Source organism: Idiotropiscis lumnitzeri, chromosome 17 (genome assembly GCF_059441095.1).
Source record: "Idiotropiscis lumnitzeri isolate Australia: NSW breed Sydney's pygmy pipehorse chromosome 17, RoL_Ilum_1.0, whole genome shotgun sequence".
In the NCBI taxonomy this organism is placed as follows: Eukaryota; Metazoa; Chordata; class Actinopteri; order Syngnathiformes; family Syngnathidae; genus Idiotropiscis; species Idiotropiscis lumnitzeri.
The window spans coordinates 3,601,015-3,619,216 of NC_142407.1; the positions used below are offsets into that span (position 1 = coordinate 3,601,015).

Sequence of the window (18,202 nt, forward strand, 5' to 3'; positions counted from 1 at the left end):
AATATAGAAAAAACAAGTCAATTATGCTTTTATTGCGAAACAACGTGGCAAGTTGTCGTGTTTCAATCCGCCCAACTTGACCTATGTGTCTGGAAACTGAGGGCAGCCTCAGTCAGACAGGTGGAGGAGAGGAGACGTTGCGGCTCGACTGAGTTGCACCCAGCGTATTTCGGACTTGGATTTGGGCAGGACCGAGCCGGACAGCGCAGGACGCCGTTTGTATCCTCCTGCAGCTGCTGAAGCGTGCATGGAAGCTCACTGCGGCTCGGTTCTCCATCCTAATCACCGCGCACATGCTTGAACACTTCGGCGAGGACGCGGCGAGGAGGAGAAGGAGGCATGTAGTTGCAATGGATTAATTAACGAGGGCCACATGGACGTGTTCGTTTTTTGACATCGTGAGTGCTTTCTAGTAACGAGTGGGCCATGGAGAACCAAGGCGCCGAGTTGCAGAATTTCGAAGACGTGCAGCGAAGCGGCTACCTCCGCAAGCACAAATCAATGCACCGGCGCTTCTTCGTACTGAGGACGACCTCTGAGCGTGGTCCCGCTCGCTTGGAGTATTACGAGAACGAGAAGAAATTCCGCAGCAAATCTCCCGTGCCCAAGAAAGTGCTGAACCTGGAGACGTGCTTCAACATCAACAAGCGGGCGGATTCCAAGAACAAGCACCTGATCGTGCTCTACACGCGCAGCGAGAGCTTTGCCATCGCCGCGGACAGCGAGGAGGTCCAAAACGAGTGGTACCAAGCCATGCTGGACCTCCAGTGCAATTGTAAGATGGCAAAAGTCGAATCATTGATGTTGCTCTCTGCTGTGTGTCTCCGCATCGGGCCCATCCTGCCTTAGGCTGTTTTTGCTCCCCATCTGTCCGCATGGGCCATTGGATGCAGTTCATTTCATTTTATTACCCACGTTGTTCATATTTAGCTCCTTTAGCGCTAGATGAATTAAACGCGTCTTATTATTGGGGATTTAAAAACAATCTAAATCAACTGGGTCCAAGTGAACCGGTGCGTTTTAAGGGCGGCATGTGCTGATTGTGCAAATTTGGAATTCACATACAACCAACATCTTATTCCATTCCAGCTAAAATATAACAGGTAGTATTATCCAAAGTAAGGCGCAGCCTTATTTTTGCATGGCGCAGAGGGCATATAGCAACCATCCACGGGATGCATCATATAGCGCTAGCCTATCGCCGAGCACTCCGCTCCAGCCCGTGTTGTTGTTTTTCTGCTCAGCCCCGAGAACCCGCCCGCCTCTAATAACCTACATTTGTGCAGGAGGCGGCATTACCGCGCATCCATGCTCTCTGCGTGGCTGCATGTTGAAAAGAGAAAAAAAGGGAGCAAAAAAAAAAAAAAAAGATTTTTGTGCGAGTCTCCTCGTGTTGTCTACGTTCACGTTGGGAGCAGAACTGCAACACCAGTACCACAACCCCTCCTTTTCCCCTCACTGTGCACCCACTGACGGGCTTTCCCAGCTCTGCATGCACTATACATGAATGCTGCGTGATACGCGTCCCATTTTGTTCGAAATGATGCCTCAGAGCTTTATAATAACGCCTTTGTTGAATTAATCTGGTTAATCTTTTTGAATTTATGGGCTTCTGCGTATTGTTTGGAACTAACCAATATCGTGGTTTGTAGTGGTTTCTTCAAACACATTTCATATTGCAGTAGTCTAAAGAAATGAACATTGAGTCTTGTGTGGTAGAAATACAATGGAGCAAGATATACAGACATCCATCCATCCACCCATCTTCTGTACCGCTTCTCCTCCCGCGGGGGGTGCTGGAGCCTATCCCAGCTATCTTCGGGCAGTAAGCGGGGGACACCCTGAACTGGTTGCCAGCCAATTGCAGGGCACACAGAGACGAACAACCATCCGCGCTCACACTCATACCTAGGGGCAATTTAGAGTGTTCAATCGGCCTGCCATGCATGTTTTTTGGAATGTGGGAGGAAACCGGAGTACCCGGAGGAAACCCACGCAAGCACGGGGAGAACTCCACACAGGATGGCCGGAGCCGGGATTGAACCCACGCCCGATGCTGTTTCTCACTGTGAGGCCATCGTGCTAACCAGTTGGCCACCGTGCTGCCCGATATACAGACAACAGCATAATTAAACTCATTTCAGTATTCATTAAAGAATATGCTTATTTACATGATTGTAGTTTGCGGTGGTGTAAAACTGCGCCGCTTCCGGTTTCAAATCATTTGGCCATTTAATTTTTTGACATACTTGATATGGTTTGGGAAATAGGCAACATACTGTGTATGTTGACGTCACATTTGCGAAGTTCTTCCCATGCTTTCACCAAAACTACATATTTGTGGTTAGATATGTGTGGCCGAGTAGCAGGCTAGGACCGTTGTTTGGGGAGCACAACTTGTGTATTAAGTGATATTTTGTGGCGCCAGTAGACCAAATTTATTTGAAATATCCTACTACTATTTTTAGTAATCTATTTTTATTTCCATTCATCTTTTGGGAAAGGGTTCCTCATGTTCATTCACTTCCCTTCTTTTCATTTACAGGTAAATCTCCGGAAGACTATGGCAGTAGTGGAGAGTGTAGCTCTCCGTCTCCAATTCCAACTTTCAAGGAAGTGTGGCAGGTTAAAGTTTGGCCAAAAGGTCTTGGACATGCCAGGAACTTAGTAGGCATCTACCGCCTGTGCCTAACTGACAAGACAGTTAACTTTGTCAAGCTCAACTCTGACGTGGCAGCTGTCGTGCTCCAGCTGATGAATGTTCGCAGATGTGGACATTCAGAGAACTTTTTCTTCATTGAGGTGGGTCGTTCAGCCATAACAGGACCCGGGGAGTTTTGGATGCAAGTGGATGATTCTGTGGTGGCTCAGAACATGCATGAGACCTTGCTGGAAGCCATGAAAGCGCTAAGCGAGGAGTTCCGTCAACGCAGTAAATCTCAATCTGTGGGGACGTCATGTGGGGGCGGAACTGCTTCAAACCCCATCAGTGTTCCGAGTCGCCGACATCATCCGAATTTGCCACCCAGCCAAGTGGGCTTCACCAGGCGAGCCCGCACAGAGACCCCGGGTGGTAGCAGTACCAGCACCTCACCAACATCACGCCATGGATTTCCACGGGCTCGAACGGCAAGCATTGGGGCCAGGTCGGAAGAGAGTGGAGCAAGTACCAGATCAACATGGGCCAGTTCCAGCCCGAGTCTTAATGGATCCTGTTCAACTACACCAACGCTCAGGCCCAAGCCCACCAGGGCCCCCACACCTGCAAAGATTACCCTCAGCCTTGCACGTTACACGCCTATCCCTGCTCCCTCTCCCGCTCCGAGTCTCTCCTCCAGCTCTGGTCATGGATCTGAGTGTGGTCTTGTGGGCGCGGCAGTGGGAGGCATGACGGTGTGTTCCTACCCGCGTGTGTCTCAAAGAGTTTCTGTTTCAGGTTCACCAAGCGACTACGGCTCCTCTGACGAATACGGTTCTAGTCCTGGTGAACACTCACTGCTCATGCCCAGTATGGCTGCCCATCACGGGCACGGAGAAGGGCCATCAAGCTACATCGTTATGGGTCAGCGAGAGGGCCTCCTTGGTTCCCATCATCGCTCCAAAGGCAGACGTATTCTTCGGCGCTCGTCTAGTCGGGATTCTGAGGCAGAACGAAGACTACTAAGTAAGAGAGCTTCCCTGCCTTTAGCCACCCACGAACGACTAGCTCAACATCGAAAGGTTGATGACGAGGAAGTAGAAGAATATGCCATAATGTCACAGAGTGCTAACAGAGAAGGCTCTGTCAGCTTGGCTGTGGGGTGTGGGCGAGGTAATATGGCAGGGGAGAACAGAAAGAGATTTGACAAAAGGAGAGAAGCGGATGCAAGAGCTCCTTCAGATAGCGGCTACATGTCGATGCTGCCTGGAGTCACGTCTCCAGCTGCAGACGATGAGTACATGGCCATGACGCCGAACAATAGTGTGTCCCCGCCTCAGCACATGCGGCAGCCCAGCTCCGAGGGATACATGGTCATGTCCCCCAATGGTAGTGTCTCCACAGAGTTACAAGGATTGGGTATGTGGGATAGCAGGGGGAGCATAGAAAGCCGAGTTGCCAGCGACTACATGAACGTCTCACCCGTCAGTAGCCGCTCTGCCTGTAGCACACCACCTTCCCACCCTGAACAGCACCAACTACAACCAAAAATGTTTAATTCCTACTTTTCTCTGCCGCGGGCTTATCAGCATACTCTCTATAGTCGCTTTGAGGAGGATCTAAACAAAGGGGAGTGCAAAAAAGACAGTAGTGATAGCGCTGGAATGAGTGGAGGAGTGGGGTACAACAAGAGAAACAAAATGGGAGTGGGCCCTACCGGAGGCTTCCAACTCTCCATGTCTTCCTCTTCTTTCTCCTCTAGCTCAGCCAGCAGTGAAAGCCTGGAGGACAAGTGCATATCAGCGGGGAAAGGGTTAAGTATGTACAAGAGTGCAGGAACATGCACCAAAGATAGCCGTCACCTCCAAAAACGTGGATCGAGCTGCAAGAGCCCAAAGCAACAAAGGAGGGGCCGCCCCCTCAGTATGTCTTCAGATATTGCGAAAGCAAACACATTGCCTCGGGTGAAAGAGAATCTACCACCGATGGCGACTCACAACGTTGGTGAGTATGTCAGTATTGCTTTTAAGGAAGACAATAAGTATAATGGCGGAAGATGTCCAGGGTCAGATCGAGCGCAACTCGTCATTCATGGAACCCTGCGGCCCTCAAACCAGCCCCTCCTTGTTCCCGATAATGCTGCTAACCTTCCTCGAAGCTTCTCTGCACCTTTGTCCACCTCTGCTGAGTATGTCAGCATGGATGTAGGGAAGTCATCAACACCCCAAAGGTCAACATTTAGCCCCCCGCAGGGCCCACCAGCTGTCGTACCCAAGGGCCGACTTGAACATGGCACATCATCTCTGGCAGCAGAAGGAAACAGTCTTTATCGATCCAAAGGCAAGATGGCAGGAGACACCCTTAATTCGTTCATTGACAACAACATTTCAGATCCCAGCCTTTCAGCGAGACCTGCCACCCACTCAGGTCCACCTGTGTCCATCGGGGAGGAAACAGGGTTAGGGTTTTCTCCCATCAAGACCTTCCAGTCGCCTGAGCATGGTAGTAGACTTGTCCGAGCTGACGCTCCGGGTCGGCGGGGCCTCCACTCGGAGACCTTGAACTCCCCTCCCTCTGCACCTAGACACCCACCCTCCACTATCAACATATTCCCAGAGGGCGACCAGCCGGTGGGCCACCGGCACACTTTGGACTGCTCACTGTGGGAAAGCAGTCAGCCAACTAGTTTGTCTGACACGCCGCCTCCACAAGCCTCTGCTGAACAAGGCCTTAACTATATTGACCTTGACTTGGCCATTAAGGAGAGCCCTCAAGCGGGAGCTGAGCGTTCCTCTGGCGCCTACATCGGCGCAGGCGCTATGGGCAGTGGTGCCGGCCCTAGCCTCAATATGTACGCCAGTATTGACTTCTATAAGTCAGAGGAACTGAGAGCACACCAAATTGGCAGAAAGGATGATCAAGGTAAGGGCTCACCTGGCCACAGGTTAATTTGGAGTTTACTTGTGTTAATTTAGTTGTTTGAGGAACAACTTTAATCCCAAGTGCATTAACTGTCGCTGTTCACGGACGATAGGGACTGAGCCCTGCTACAAATAATGAAAACCTGCAAGTAAATTGACGCCTTCATAATTGCCTGTACATACCACAAAATGACAGCTAAATGAAACTCCTCGACTCACTTCAACATTGTTCCTTGGCATCAGGGTCTAACAGCAAAGAAATGTAAAGTTTAGTTTAGTTTGGTTAGGTCGGTCGGTTTGATGGATAGACTGACAGACATACTTTATTGAGTGTGTTTATTGTACAATATTGGTAGTGCCCACATTCCTTAGCATTCCATAGTTAACAGATCATATAACGTCAGATTTGTCCATTTAAAGTCATCATAATAAGTAAAGTTAATATATAATATTAGTTTTAAATTGCGACACTAGTCTTCCTGCTAGGAATTTAATGATGATGGTTTATGTACATTGAACAACAAAGAGTGTTTTCCAATTAGAACATGGGCGCATAGAACTTTACCAAGGCTGACTGAAGGGAGCCACTTGTCCCAATGAATTATCAATGTCAACAATTGCAAACGATTAGGTTATAAATAGTGTCGTCAAGCGATTACGATTTTTTTAACTAATTAATCACAAATATTTACATAATTGAACGCGATTAATCATGTTTTTCAATAAAATTTTTTACAAAGCTTGGAACTGATATTTACTTATGTAAAATATTGGAATTAATGTGAAATAAATATAAAAGTATATTCTACTCAGACTGTTCTCATAGTTTTCGCTGATCTTTGAATATGATTATTTTCATGTAAAATACAGAAATAACAGTTGAACTATACACCAAAGACGTACAACTATTATGGTATTTGAATTTGGCTTTGCAAAAGGTCGCAAATTATTTTGGACTTCTCCAATGAGACGTTGAGCCGATATTTAAGTAAAACTATCTGAAAGTCCGTCTTTGCGACTGTAACTCTCCTCTAAGTTTGCACAGTGAGCAGAGGTCACCTGGTACAGGGAGTAAACACAACTGAGTTAATTATTTTTAGTGTGTTATAAAATTGTAATTAATCTCTATAGTTAATTCTTTAACTTTGTCATACAGCTTGATGCGAGCTGTCTCAAAAACTTGCCTGTGCCTCTCAGTTAGCTGCGTACATTAGAGTGCCAAGTCACTAAGCTGAGGGTTGTCTGCAAGGTCTCTTATTATGACAAGTGGGTGTCGAGTGAGAGCGGAGCCAATTGATGTGTCTGCTGGTGGTAATGAGCCTTTCACATAAACGGTGATAGACAGAGGGGAACACGGGCCAGGTATTTGTGTTTCTGTGTGAGCGAGTTGTTGACCGCACCGGTTCACGCGGCAACCTTGAAGTCTCCCATCATGCCATGCATGGCTCAAAGTCGTGTATTGGTTAATGGTTTTGATGGATAGTTTACTGAAGTCCATTAGAGATGAGCAGCTCTCTCATGTCAAGAAATAACATATTTTAGGCAAATTCGCACTAACCTGACACTTCATCAAGTACGCCTGTACAATATAATGAGTTACCATATAAGAGAGGCATCATATATTTTACAATAGTATTGCTCCGTTTTGTGTATTGTTGTTCCAGTTTATAATTGCTTTGGGAGTGCTCATCTCATGTACCTTAATAAGTTACCCAAATTGCACTACAGTTCCATCACCACTGCACCATTGTACTAATAAGCATTTTAAATAAACCTCTTAAAATGAAGCATTATTAGCTTTTTGAAATATAGAATTGTGATACTGGCGCTACTGTTCTGTGCAGGAGCCTCGTTTGAGCATCATTTGAAGTGTCCAAGTTGTGCACATTACTATATAGAAAACCAGGAACATAAATGATTCATTAGGAACACACAATTTGTCCGTCTTATTTATTCAGGCAATTCACATTTGCATAATTGATTCATCGAATGCATATGTGTGATCATAATACTGTAATTGGCCACTTATTGTGAGTGGGGACGGCGTGTTTATGCATTTAACATGAATAACAAGGAAAGCTCTTGTCGTATTCCGTCATTAGCCCCTATACATGTTTCCACTGAGACTGTTGATTGGATGTGCTGCTTCTCCTATTTGCTACATGTTGTATGTGCTTATATTAAGCCTTTATGTACGGGATATGGCATACACAATGATAAGCACCTCATCACTCACACAATGCTGCTAATTTTGCTTAACAAAAATATTGGAATTGCTTCCAACTGAAATGTGTACTGAACATCATAATTGAATTCAGATGTTTGTTTACCCATCATGTACTAATTATATTCTTAGTCAGAGTTGCATAAAGCGCAAAGTGTTCTTCTGCAGAACTCTGAAAGTTAAAGGTAGTGTTGACCTCAGTGACCCTTTCTCATTTTTATTTAAAATACTTACATCAATAAGTATGCAACACAATATCTGTCACCTTTTCTAGGGCTTAAGAACACCATGGCCTGAATGAATATTAACCTTCAGTAGACTTGTTTTTCTGTGTTTAAATATAGCACAAGACTGTAATGACAGGCGCCTGCATCGCTGAATCACAGCTGTTTTTGAACAAAAGCCTTCCTGTGGTCATACTCGTAGTTGACTGATGTGATTTGTCTGGATGTTGAATTTAGAAATTTCCCATGATAAATAATGGAAATTGAAGTAATTAAGGGTAAAACTGCTGCAACCTTTTAATAATTATGCACACATTTTTAACATTTTAACATTATCTGACATGCAAGTGTGGAAATATGTTTCAAAACATTTAAGTATTGTCAACCATAAAGCTCCTGTGAAGTGAAAATAAATGTCTTCTAAATTTGACACACCACAGAGTGTTAACAACCCTGCCAAATTTGAATCATAGCATAGTGTCCAAATGCGTGAAACCCACTACACTGAAAAAAAACTCTTATACACCATATCCCGAAATATCTGAGCTGTGCAAATGTACCTGCTTAAAGATTTCAGTGGCTGCAAAATATTTCACAGTCATCGTGGGGCTTTCCACACAGCAATGAGAGGCGCTAAGCGCCAGCTAGCTTCGAAGCTAACAAGCTTGCAGGCCTCCTCTAGGCGGGTGGACATGCGGCACTCATCACCTCATCACTTCCTTGCTTAGGAATTTAAATAACACTAAGCCGATGTATACATTTTCACATACAGGGAAGATATATTTTGTTTGAGTAGGCAAAAAAAGGCATGGCTAGCTAGCTAACCGAACGCTGTCGGGGCAGAGATTGTGTCGAAGGGGAAGGGGCATTATGTGTGCCTCGCCCCCCCAAAAAATTTGAGAAAATGAAATGATGAAAAACAGTTTAACGGTATAATCTCCATAATTCAGTACCACGCAATTTTCAGTTATCTTTAAACATAGTTTAGTTGTTGTTTCACTGTATTCACAATTATTTGATTAAATCCATCTCATGAGCATTTGAGAAAAAGAAATAAAAGGAAAAGATCTCTTCTCTTAAACATTGTGTTTTTTTCGTTCCACACCATCATTTTCCTCTTAGGGGGGGAAAGGAGCAAGTGGTCAGCCTGAGTCAAGTTGATGTATGGACACTTTTATCCATAAGTGTCCCCTGAGGTACAAACTAGTTGCTTTATGAGGCTATTCTTTAATAAAGAGAGGGTCGTTTAGTCTCAGTGGATCACTTCGGGGCACATTCATGGCCACTGCAAGCTGATTATTGCTACGCTCATTTGTTTTCCTGATAGCATTGGTGCTGATGAAATTGCATAATTTTAACACGTGCGTCACTGGGCCCTTATCATTAAAATCTTTAAAGAAAGATCTCACACCTCATGTGATGTTTACACAAGCAGCCAAAGATCAAATGTTTTAAATATCTCTTTAAACGACATGAATAAGAATCGATAAAGTGATTATCAGTTGTTTCCAAAAAGGCCCAACTTAAATTCCTGCCTGTGTTTGATTGTTTTCCTCCAGATTGTTGATTTGCGCTCAAGTCTACCATGGGAGGCGCGTGATGCCCAACTGTTGCCGCAAAACAACTGTACGCCGAGTCCAAAACACTGGAACTCTGGACCCCATTTCTTATCCGTCTGCCATGTTCTGAAACCAAACATGTGCCAAACACACACACACACACACACACACACACACGCCAGCACGCACGCACACCCATATACACACACACACGGGCTGAGGAAACTGTCTGTATGCCTTGCTCTGATTAGCTAATGTAAACTTGATAAAGGATTATGTGTGATTATGTGGGTTCACAGGTCGGCTTTATGTCCATTTGACACGATTAAAGCACTATGACAATCGGGCAAAGCCATAAAGTCGGTAAAAATGTCAAACATTTGGTTTGATTGCATCCAAGATTAACATCATTGTGATTGGTAGATAAGCAGATGTAATGAAATGTGATCATTCAAGGCTCAATAGTGACGTCCATTAGTTTATGTAATCTTATTGCATCTTAAAATCCCAAAAGGCTTTGTTTTTGTCCTGTGTGTTAAACCATCCTTTGTCCATTTTCTGAAAATGTGTCAATGGAATACAGCTTTCACACAATTATACACTTTGTCATGTTTCTCAATTTAATACGTACATACAGGTGCCATTAAAGCCATAATGCTTCTTCAGGACCTTTATTTAAATGTAAAAAAAAAACAAAAAAAAAAAAAAAATTTTCCCTACAAACCACTTTGACTGTGACATGGTGCTGTACAAAAAAAAAGACGGCAGATTTGTCAAATTTGAACGCAGCATTTACTCAAAATTCTACGAGTACACTCTTTTGTCCTCACTGGTTAGACGAAGCAGTACACTAGCAGATGAATGTCTTACCAGTGATGATTTTTTTTCCACCAGTGTCTTCCATTTCTGCAGATGAGAGTGCACTACAATTACATGCTACTAGTGAGGCAAATTGCACTACCTGACAACCGCATGCTAACAATGACATTATGAAATTCTACTTGTCCTATCAGTGTGAAGAAGTCATTCAGTAATGGAAAAAAACATTACTATCGACAATCAGCTAGTGTACCCGAGGCACTCTACTAGTGAGGACAAAGATCATACTGGTAGGCGCAGAGCATAAAAGTACACAGACAAAATCGAAAGAAATTGGTAGCTCACTCAATAATATTGTCAGGATGGTTTAGTCATAGTTTACCGGTAAGAACCGTCATTTTGGGCCACTTCTGGGGATGTCACATATAACTCCACTTGAGGCTTTTACAGCCTCTGATGTGATTATTTTATTAACCATCTCCTGTCAAGTCCCCACTCTAAGATGCATTATTGCCAGTTGCCAAGGCTTTTTATGCTGCATGCATCTTGGTACAAACAGTGCATAACAATTGGCAAATTTGCATAACATTCTTCTGCGGCAATGTTGGTCAGTGTGTCCTCAGTATAACGGAAAGAACCTCACACAAATGGAATTCTACAGTGATGCAAAAGTTGCCTTCAGTCCAAAAAAAAAAAAAAAAGGAAAATTAATAATACTCAACAGTTAAATACATTACAGACAGACTTTTAGAGGTTCCCGTTTTAGCATTAAATATGTAGCACAATTTCCACAGAAAGTGTGTACATTATTTTTGGGGGCAATGCTTTTTTTTATTTATAATATGTGTATATTATACGACGGTTCAAACTACAGTGTACAAGCAAACAGCATTTAAAACACTGAAGCTTGTTTTTGTCATTCGCAAAACAGTTTACACAAGTTATAATGTGACACATATGTTATTTAAGATATACACTATACATACAGTATTTTGATTAATACTATTTAGCCTAGATATCTATATACGCTTTTATAAAGTGCCTCTTTTTTGATTGTAGCTGTTTTACACAGGTAATCTTAAAATGGGTTGTGAAAAAAACTAATGAAAAAAGACAAGACAAACACTATGATATCAGTAAATAATATTTAAAATTGCCTTACTGTTTATCTGAAACGTGAAAAGATTTGGGTTTTTTTGGGGGGGGCCTAACAGTTAAGCCACTATGTAAGCATTCCCTCACACGTGTTTGACGTTGTCAAGTTGAGGTTTGGCCCAACTAAGTGAAGCAAAACAAAAAAAAAATCCAGAACATGGGCTGCTGTTTCATCCTAAAGAAATGTTACTGGACAACACGAGGATTCTAAATTGTACACATTTTAATGTTAAAACCTATTTTAATGACTTTCTGCATAGTTTTTACCTGACAGCTATCATTCTCTTGTGTATAAAATACTAACAAAGCAGGCTAATATTACACTGCAAATGAAATGTACGTATTTATTTAGGCTTGTGGTGTATTTTGAACCTCAAAGCAAACGAGTGGAGGTCATTTGAACTCTTCAGAGCAGCTAAGTGTTTACCTGGGCTAGAACACTACGAACACGCTTGTATGTGTTGTTTTTCTATATTTGGATGTGGATTCAGTCCCCAAATGTGTGACTATAGTGCTCCTTTCTGTCTTTACTCAAACCCAAGACCTAGTCCGGTTCTCTCATGACCCACTATTTGTATTATTTCTATTGATTATGCTGCTGTTGGATTGCCAAATTGCCAAACAATCAAAAATACAGTATGACAACAAGAGCATTTGTAAACAAATGTTAACTCTGATTTCAAATGAATAATTCTTTAATTAAAGTGCTACGGGGCCAAAATCTGTTTTTATTTTTTTTCGATGAAAGATTTTTGAAGAGTGTTTTTTATAAAGTTCATGTGAGTTTCTGACTGGTTGCATACCATACCCAGAGCATTTGAAGTCTGGTTTGGTCCAGTTGCATCTTAAGTGAAACATACACAATATACAATAAATCGGGATATACTGCATTGCTCTGGTTTAAAAAAAACATCAGTACACAACAATGCCAAAGGTTTCAGTAACAATGATGACCAAACTCAGCAAGTTTCTGGTTGTGTGTATACAGGGTACAAGGGGAGAAGGCTTCCTCCATGTATTTTTCACACTGGTAACTTTTCCCACATTTAGAATCACATTTTTGACAAGGCTCCTGAAAAAAAAAAAATCAAACGCATGGCCAAATGTGGTGCTAAAGTGAATTTTATTTTTTGAGTGAGTATATGATGACACAAACACAAAAAGTGACAAAGGACGTTCATAAGTTGTGCCACAGATACATTTTCCTAAATATTCACCATTGTTGTCTGTTGACATGACTTCTTAACAGTCCTTTGACACTTTTCTAGCAAAGAGATCCATTCCAAAATACAGTGGATAATACAATACAATACAACTTCATTTATATATAAAAGGTTTGCACAGTCCTGTCCAATGCCAAGTGGTTGTAATTTGAAACTTGTACAACCACATTTGATTTGTTTATTTTTACTTCCCCGCTTGAAAAGATTCGAAAAAATTCAATAGAATTGTACCGGTTCTAGATCATATTAGAGGTGGAAAATGTTCTCAAATTATTATCTTAGTCTTGTTTGATTGTTTTTTTTTTTTTAATTACAAAGCCTGGCATTTGAACAGGGGTGTGCAAACTTTTCAAATCCACTTTGGTCCATGCTTTGAATTTATGTCTCTTCGTCATTGGCTTTCAAACAATCCCATTAAATTATTGCCTTTGACTCATCTATCGTCTAAATCAGAATAGCCCACCACTGCCAACAGTTTGTCCTTCGAAATGACAACGTTACTGCCTGACACTTATAGAATCATTCAATTAACTGGTCGAGTTGGTTGAAGTGGTCCTTAGAAATCTATTTGTTATTAATACAGTACTACTCTCCTAATTAGAGATTACGGAGCCTCTCTGACTGTACCTCATAATCTCAAGACCATGCAGACATAACAGTTGGTCATTTAAAACCCTTACAGTCTGAGAGCACTACAGGACATCAACGGATACGAGTAAAATATCGATTAACGCTCTTTGACTTAACACTGCTTCTTAGTGGTGGAACAGAATCTAAGTGTGGGAAATGATACCGTATGTACAATCAAGATAGCATCTGTAATTACAATTGAAAGAGCATTCTATGTATTTTAAAGTTATTGATACTACTTTGATATTGATGTACAAAGACTGAACCGGAACTCTGTAAAATATAATGTGTATAGAGGAGATCACTGATGGGGGTCGGGGTGGGACAGTTGGGGTGCGTGTGGTTCATTCAATTCATGACAAATTGTTTCCAAACAGATTATTGACGATACTTGTCTGTGACGTAGACAACCTCAATGTTTTTTTTTTCTAATTATAAAAAGGCAAAGTGGGGAAAAAGGTCATTTGTGAGTGTTTTATTGACCATGTGTTCAAAGTCAATGTTGCAACATTTACATTGAGCAAGTGCAGATTGTAACGAGACGACACTGGTCGGGCTTTTTAAGGTATTAGCCAGACTGTTTTAAATCCCAGACTCCTCTGCCCTAACAGATGGTATTTTGGAAAGATCAAAACATGACTTTGCAGGTTTACCGTAAAACTAAACACACAACAAAAAGAATTACACACATAAATACCAATATTTAAGTTAACTTGTGCCAGTTGAAAAAAACAAACATATATATATATCTATATATATATATATATATATATCTATGTATATATATATCTATCTATATCTCTATCTATATCTATATCTATATATATATATATATATATATATATATATATATATATATATATATATATATATATATATATATATATACATAGATATATATCTATATATATATATAGATATATATATAGTAGTCACCTGGGATTGTCTCCAGCACCCTCCCGCGACCCTGTACACGATAAGTGGTGTGGATAATGACATGACATGACATATATATATTTTGTGCTATATTAAAAGAATAATTCATTTATAAATTATTATTTCCGTGTAATCCTACATGACTTCAGACGGTTTGTTGAAAGTCGTACAAGTCCAAGCAACACACTTAGCTACTTTCAAGGAGATGGAACCATAAAGAGATCAATACAGCTGCGGTGTTACAAACCATTAAGAAATCCATCTGCCACATCATTATTTTTACAGACGTAACACCTGCACATTGACCCCATATGCAGGAACACTGCTCAGTTTGTTTGTAATGTGGCCCTTGTTGTACTCTTGATCATTGCAGCTGAACACTGTGTTTGCACATTTTATGGGAAATGTCGAACAGTTGAACTTTGCTCTGTAATAGACTGTAGTGTGGTGTCAATTCTCAGACAATACTAAAGCAAAACATTGGATGGTAGTAATTGCACTGCATTCTACAGTTTTTCTTTCATCAGTTTTTAAAGTGCTTAACACTAACATTTATCTAACATTTACAAATGCCAATACATTTGCAAGACATTTTCTACTGCAGTACCATTGGTGCAGAGTAATAATACTTCAGTAGATTTTTCAGATCTTCAGTATGTTCTTGAGTATTTTCTTTTCTGATGACGTCTTAATTGTACTCGCTACGTTGGATAACAGATATCTGTACTTTGTACTCCTTGACTGGTCATAATAGGCTCATTACTTTTTTTCCCTACCTCAGCAGATAATGACACAACGTAACTAGTCAGAGGTCGAGTAATCTGCAGTTCACAGCTTGATTGATTGAGACATAGGGTCTTATAAAGCTGGGGGGGGACAGCAAGAGCAGTGACAAGGAGGAATGTGTATTAGCAATGTGGCTTAATGGGAAGTATATATTTTTTAGAGGGTAAAAATACTGCTTAACTGGGTGGAGTGTGATATTGTGAGGTCGCAAAAACTTCTTAATTTTTAAATAAAAAAAAAATAAAATAAAATGAAAGTGTCATTTGTAACTGCGGTTTTATGAATGTTGAATGACCACCAGAGGGCGGCGCTTCCTAATGGTCAGGGCGGTTCAACTAGAACCACTGTTTCCATAAATAATATAAATCTAAATGATTTAAAGTACATTTCATCCACTCAACCATCTATCCATCCATTAATTGGGTCGTGGGAGGTGCTGGAGCCTATCCCAGCTATCTTCAGGCAGTAGGCGGGGTACACGCTGAATTGGTTGCCAGCCAATCGCAGCGCACACGTAGACGAACAACCATCCGCTCTCACACTCATAACCAAGGGACAATTTAGAGTGTCCAATCAACCATGCATGTTTTTGGAATGTGGGATGAAACCGGAGTACCCGCAGGAAACCCACGCAGGGAAGGGAAAAACATGCAAACTCCACACAGGAAGCCCACGACCTCTGCATTGTGAGGCCATCGTGCTAACCAGTCAGGCCACCGTGCCACCCAAGTACATTTCAGACAGTATAATCGTATTTTGTTTTTTACTCATATTCAGAACTGAATTAATATCTCTACGGTTATTCACTCAAGTGACTGTACTTGTACTTGAAGGGATGCTTCATTGACGTTGACATTGGCATTTATATAATCGGTTTGTAAATAAAAATGACATCACTACAAAAATGTCCCCCCACAAAAGAATCTGTAGTGATGTTTTGTTGTTTTTGTTCATTTATTTTATTTTTAATTTTTTTTTTATGAGATTTATGACAAATTGGCATGACACCTCTTGGAGCTCAGCTTGTTTTTTTTTTTTTTCAGTTTCAGCGCCTACCTCACAACAGGGAGGCAAGCGAGGTAATATTGCTCTGCTTTGTCAGTGCGATTGTCTAAAACGGCGACTGATCGCCATCAAAATGCAAATGCACTTCACTACACTTGTCCACTTGAATCTGTAAAAGCGTTGAGCGCACTGGTTTGGTTTTATTGACATCAAACGTGAGCTCATGTGATTACCTCCACAAAATCAAAAATTCCGTGCCAATCGATTCTCCACTTACACAGGCTGAAGCGGACAAGAGCAAGAGTGTTCACACAAACCCTGACTGGTTATAGTTCGGTCATTTAGCTACGCTAATCTTTTGTTAAGTGCGAGGAGGCAGCCAGGTGTTGATGTTTACACCCCCACAGTTAACAACGTACATTCTTCAACGGTGTTAAAATTAACAGCACTGCTCAGGGCAGCAATTAGATTTTGGTCGCTAAACGGATGACGTTAGCACAGCGAAATAAGCTTCTTACCGGCGACTTCGTGCCGGGGATGCCTTGCTGTTGCCACTCATGCACATTCGCGTCCACCACCGCTTGCAACCATTTCAGGAAGCTGTCAGCGTTGCGGCGCGAGTCTGCGTCGATTGTGATAAACGCCTCATCGGTGATCCCTGAACGTGGTCTTCTTGAACGGTGCGGATCGTGGAGCGGCATGTGCTTTTAGTCGGGCCGCTTTGGAAGCGTCAATGTTCGCCGAACAAAAGTTCCAGCGAGGAGGCCGAATTCACAGCTGAGTGTTGCTGCTTTGGAACGTAACATTGAGTGGTGTCTGCATAGCTCATAGCTGTTACATTCCAAATAATAAAACGGACTGTTGTAGTTTCGTCGCCTACCGTCAAAAAACTGGAGCCAGTCCTAATGCAAATACATGTGTATGTCTACTCTTTCCCACTTCAGTCTCTGTAAATATTCCGACTGGTGCTTTTATGCTGTGCATCCTCACAGTAATCAGCAAAGAAGCAGTGTGCCGCATCCTAACATCATCATCTATGTCCCTCCACTCACTTCCACAGTTCCTCATTCTCATATGTATCAGACACTGAGAGGTTAGTCCTTTTGATATGTTGAAATGGTCATAGGTAGGGATTTCCAGATGAATTTTAGTGCCAACTGATGAACGTTTTTTGACGTTATAAGCAATGAGAGTACAATAATTTCCAATGGAGAGTTTATATTCCGCCCCTTTAATGACTCTTGCAGTACCATGGGTAGAGGGGAGGGGGGCGCGGCCATATCCTCATTAAAAGTAGGCATTTTTAAAGTCGTCTTGTATTTCCTAATTTCTCCAAAATGAATAGGTAAAAAGATAATGATAACTAATTATGTTAATTGATCAAAAAATACACAATTTGAGCTTGCTAATGAAAAATTATCTGACCTCAGATAATCACCAACTGTTATTGTCCAACGTTTCACAAAATAAACAGCAGAGGGCGCTCTAACAATGTGTCCCACCAAACAAAACATTGAACCGGACGTTTTCACATGCATGAAATTCATAGAAAGAGGCTCACTTACACTATTCTTTCTAATATACTCCAAACAAAATTTTAAAAAATCCGAAATCCAGCTGCATTTTTCTTTAATTGTCACGAAATCTGAGCGGCTGTGAAACAAAAGTCCATTATATTCCAGAACGGCTCAAGAGTCAACGTGGAGAGGCTTCGGTACCTGAAAATGGAGCAGAGAAAGACCTCTTTACTATTGAGATGTGCTGCACCACGGTTTTATTATTCTGATCTGTAGCTCTGTTCTCGTTGCCCATTCATTCATCCCTTGACGCCACACTGCATGAGGGAGATAACATTTGAGATAATCATGTGTGCTCTGCTAGGGTAACGTAGCATGCTCTACGTTAGCTCCAGTTAGCAAGTCGCTGCAGTTCACCACTGAGGTCACTCCGAGTGAAAATACTCACTCTCCCCAAAGGTAAGTAATACCGACAAAACACACGATTACGACATCGCTACGAACAGTGACTTCGCTACAATATAATGGCAGAAAATTAGAATCAGAATCGCGAAGTGAGTCTCCT

The 18,202-nt window shown here is 41.8% G+C and overlaps 1 protein-coding gene across 2 annotated transcripts; it reads left to right on the top strand.

Annotated features, from left to right (window-relative positions):
• The first annotated feature begins 112 nt into the window (after positions 1-112).
• Positions 113-13,687, top strand: LOC148319748 (insulin receptor substrate 1-B). 2 transcript variants are annotated; one of them, XM_088280137.1, is made up of 4 exons: positions 113-775; positions 2,546-5,560; positions 9,130-9,203; positions 9,567-13,687. In XM_088280137.1, exons 1-3 carry the CDS (start codon positions 427-429, stop codon positions 9,156-9,158), a joined length of 3,393 nt encoding a protein of 1,130 aa, XP_088136263.1. In that variant the 5' UTR covers positions 113-426; the 3' UTR covers positions 9,159-9,203; positions 9,567-13,687. The 2 variants fall into 2 exon arrangements, with proteins under 2 accessions (XP_088136263.1, XP_088136264.1); XM_088280138.1 differs by lacking the exon at positions 9,130-9,203.
• The last annotated feature ends 4,515 nt before the right edge of the window (positions 13,688-18,202 follow it).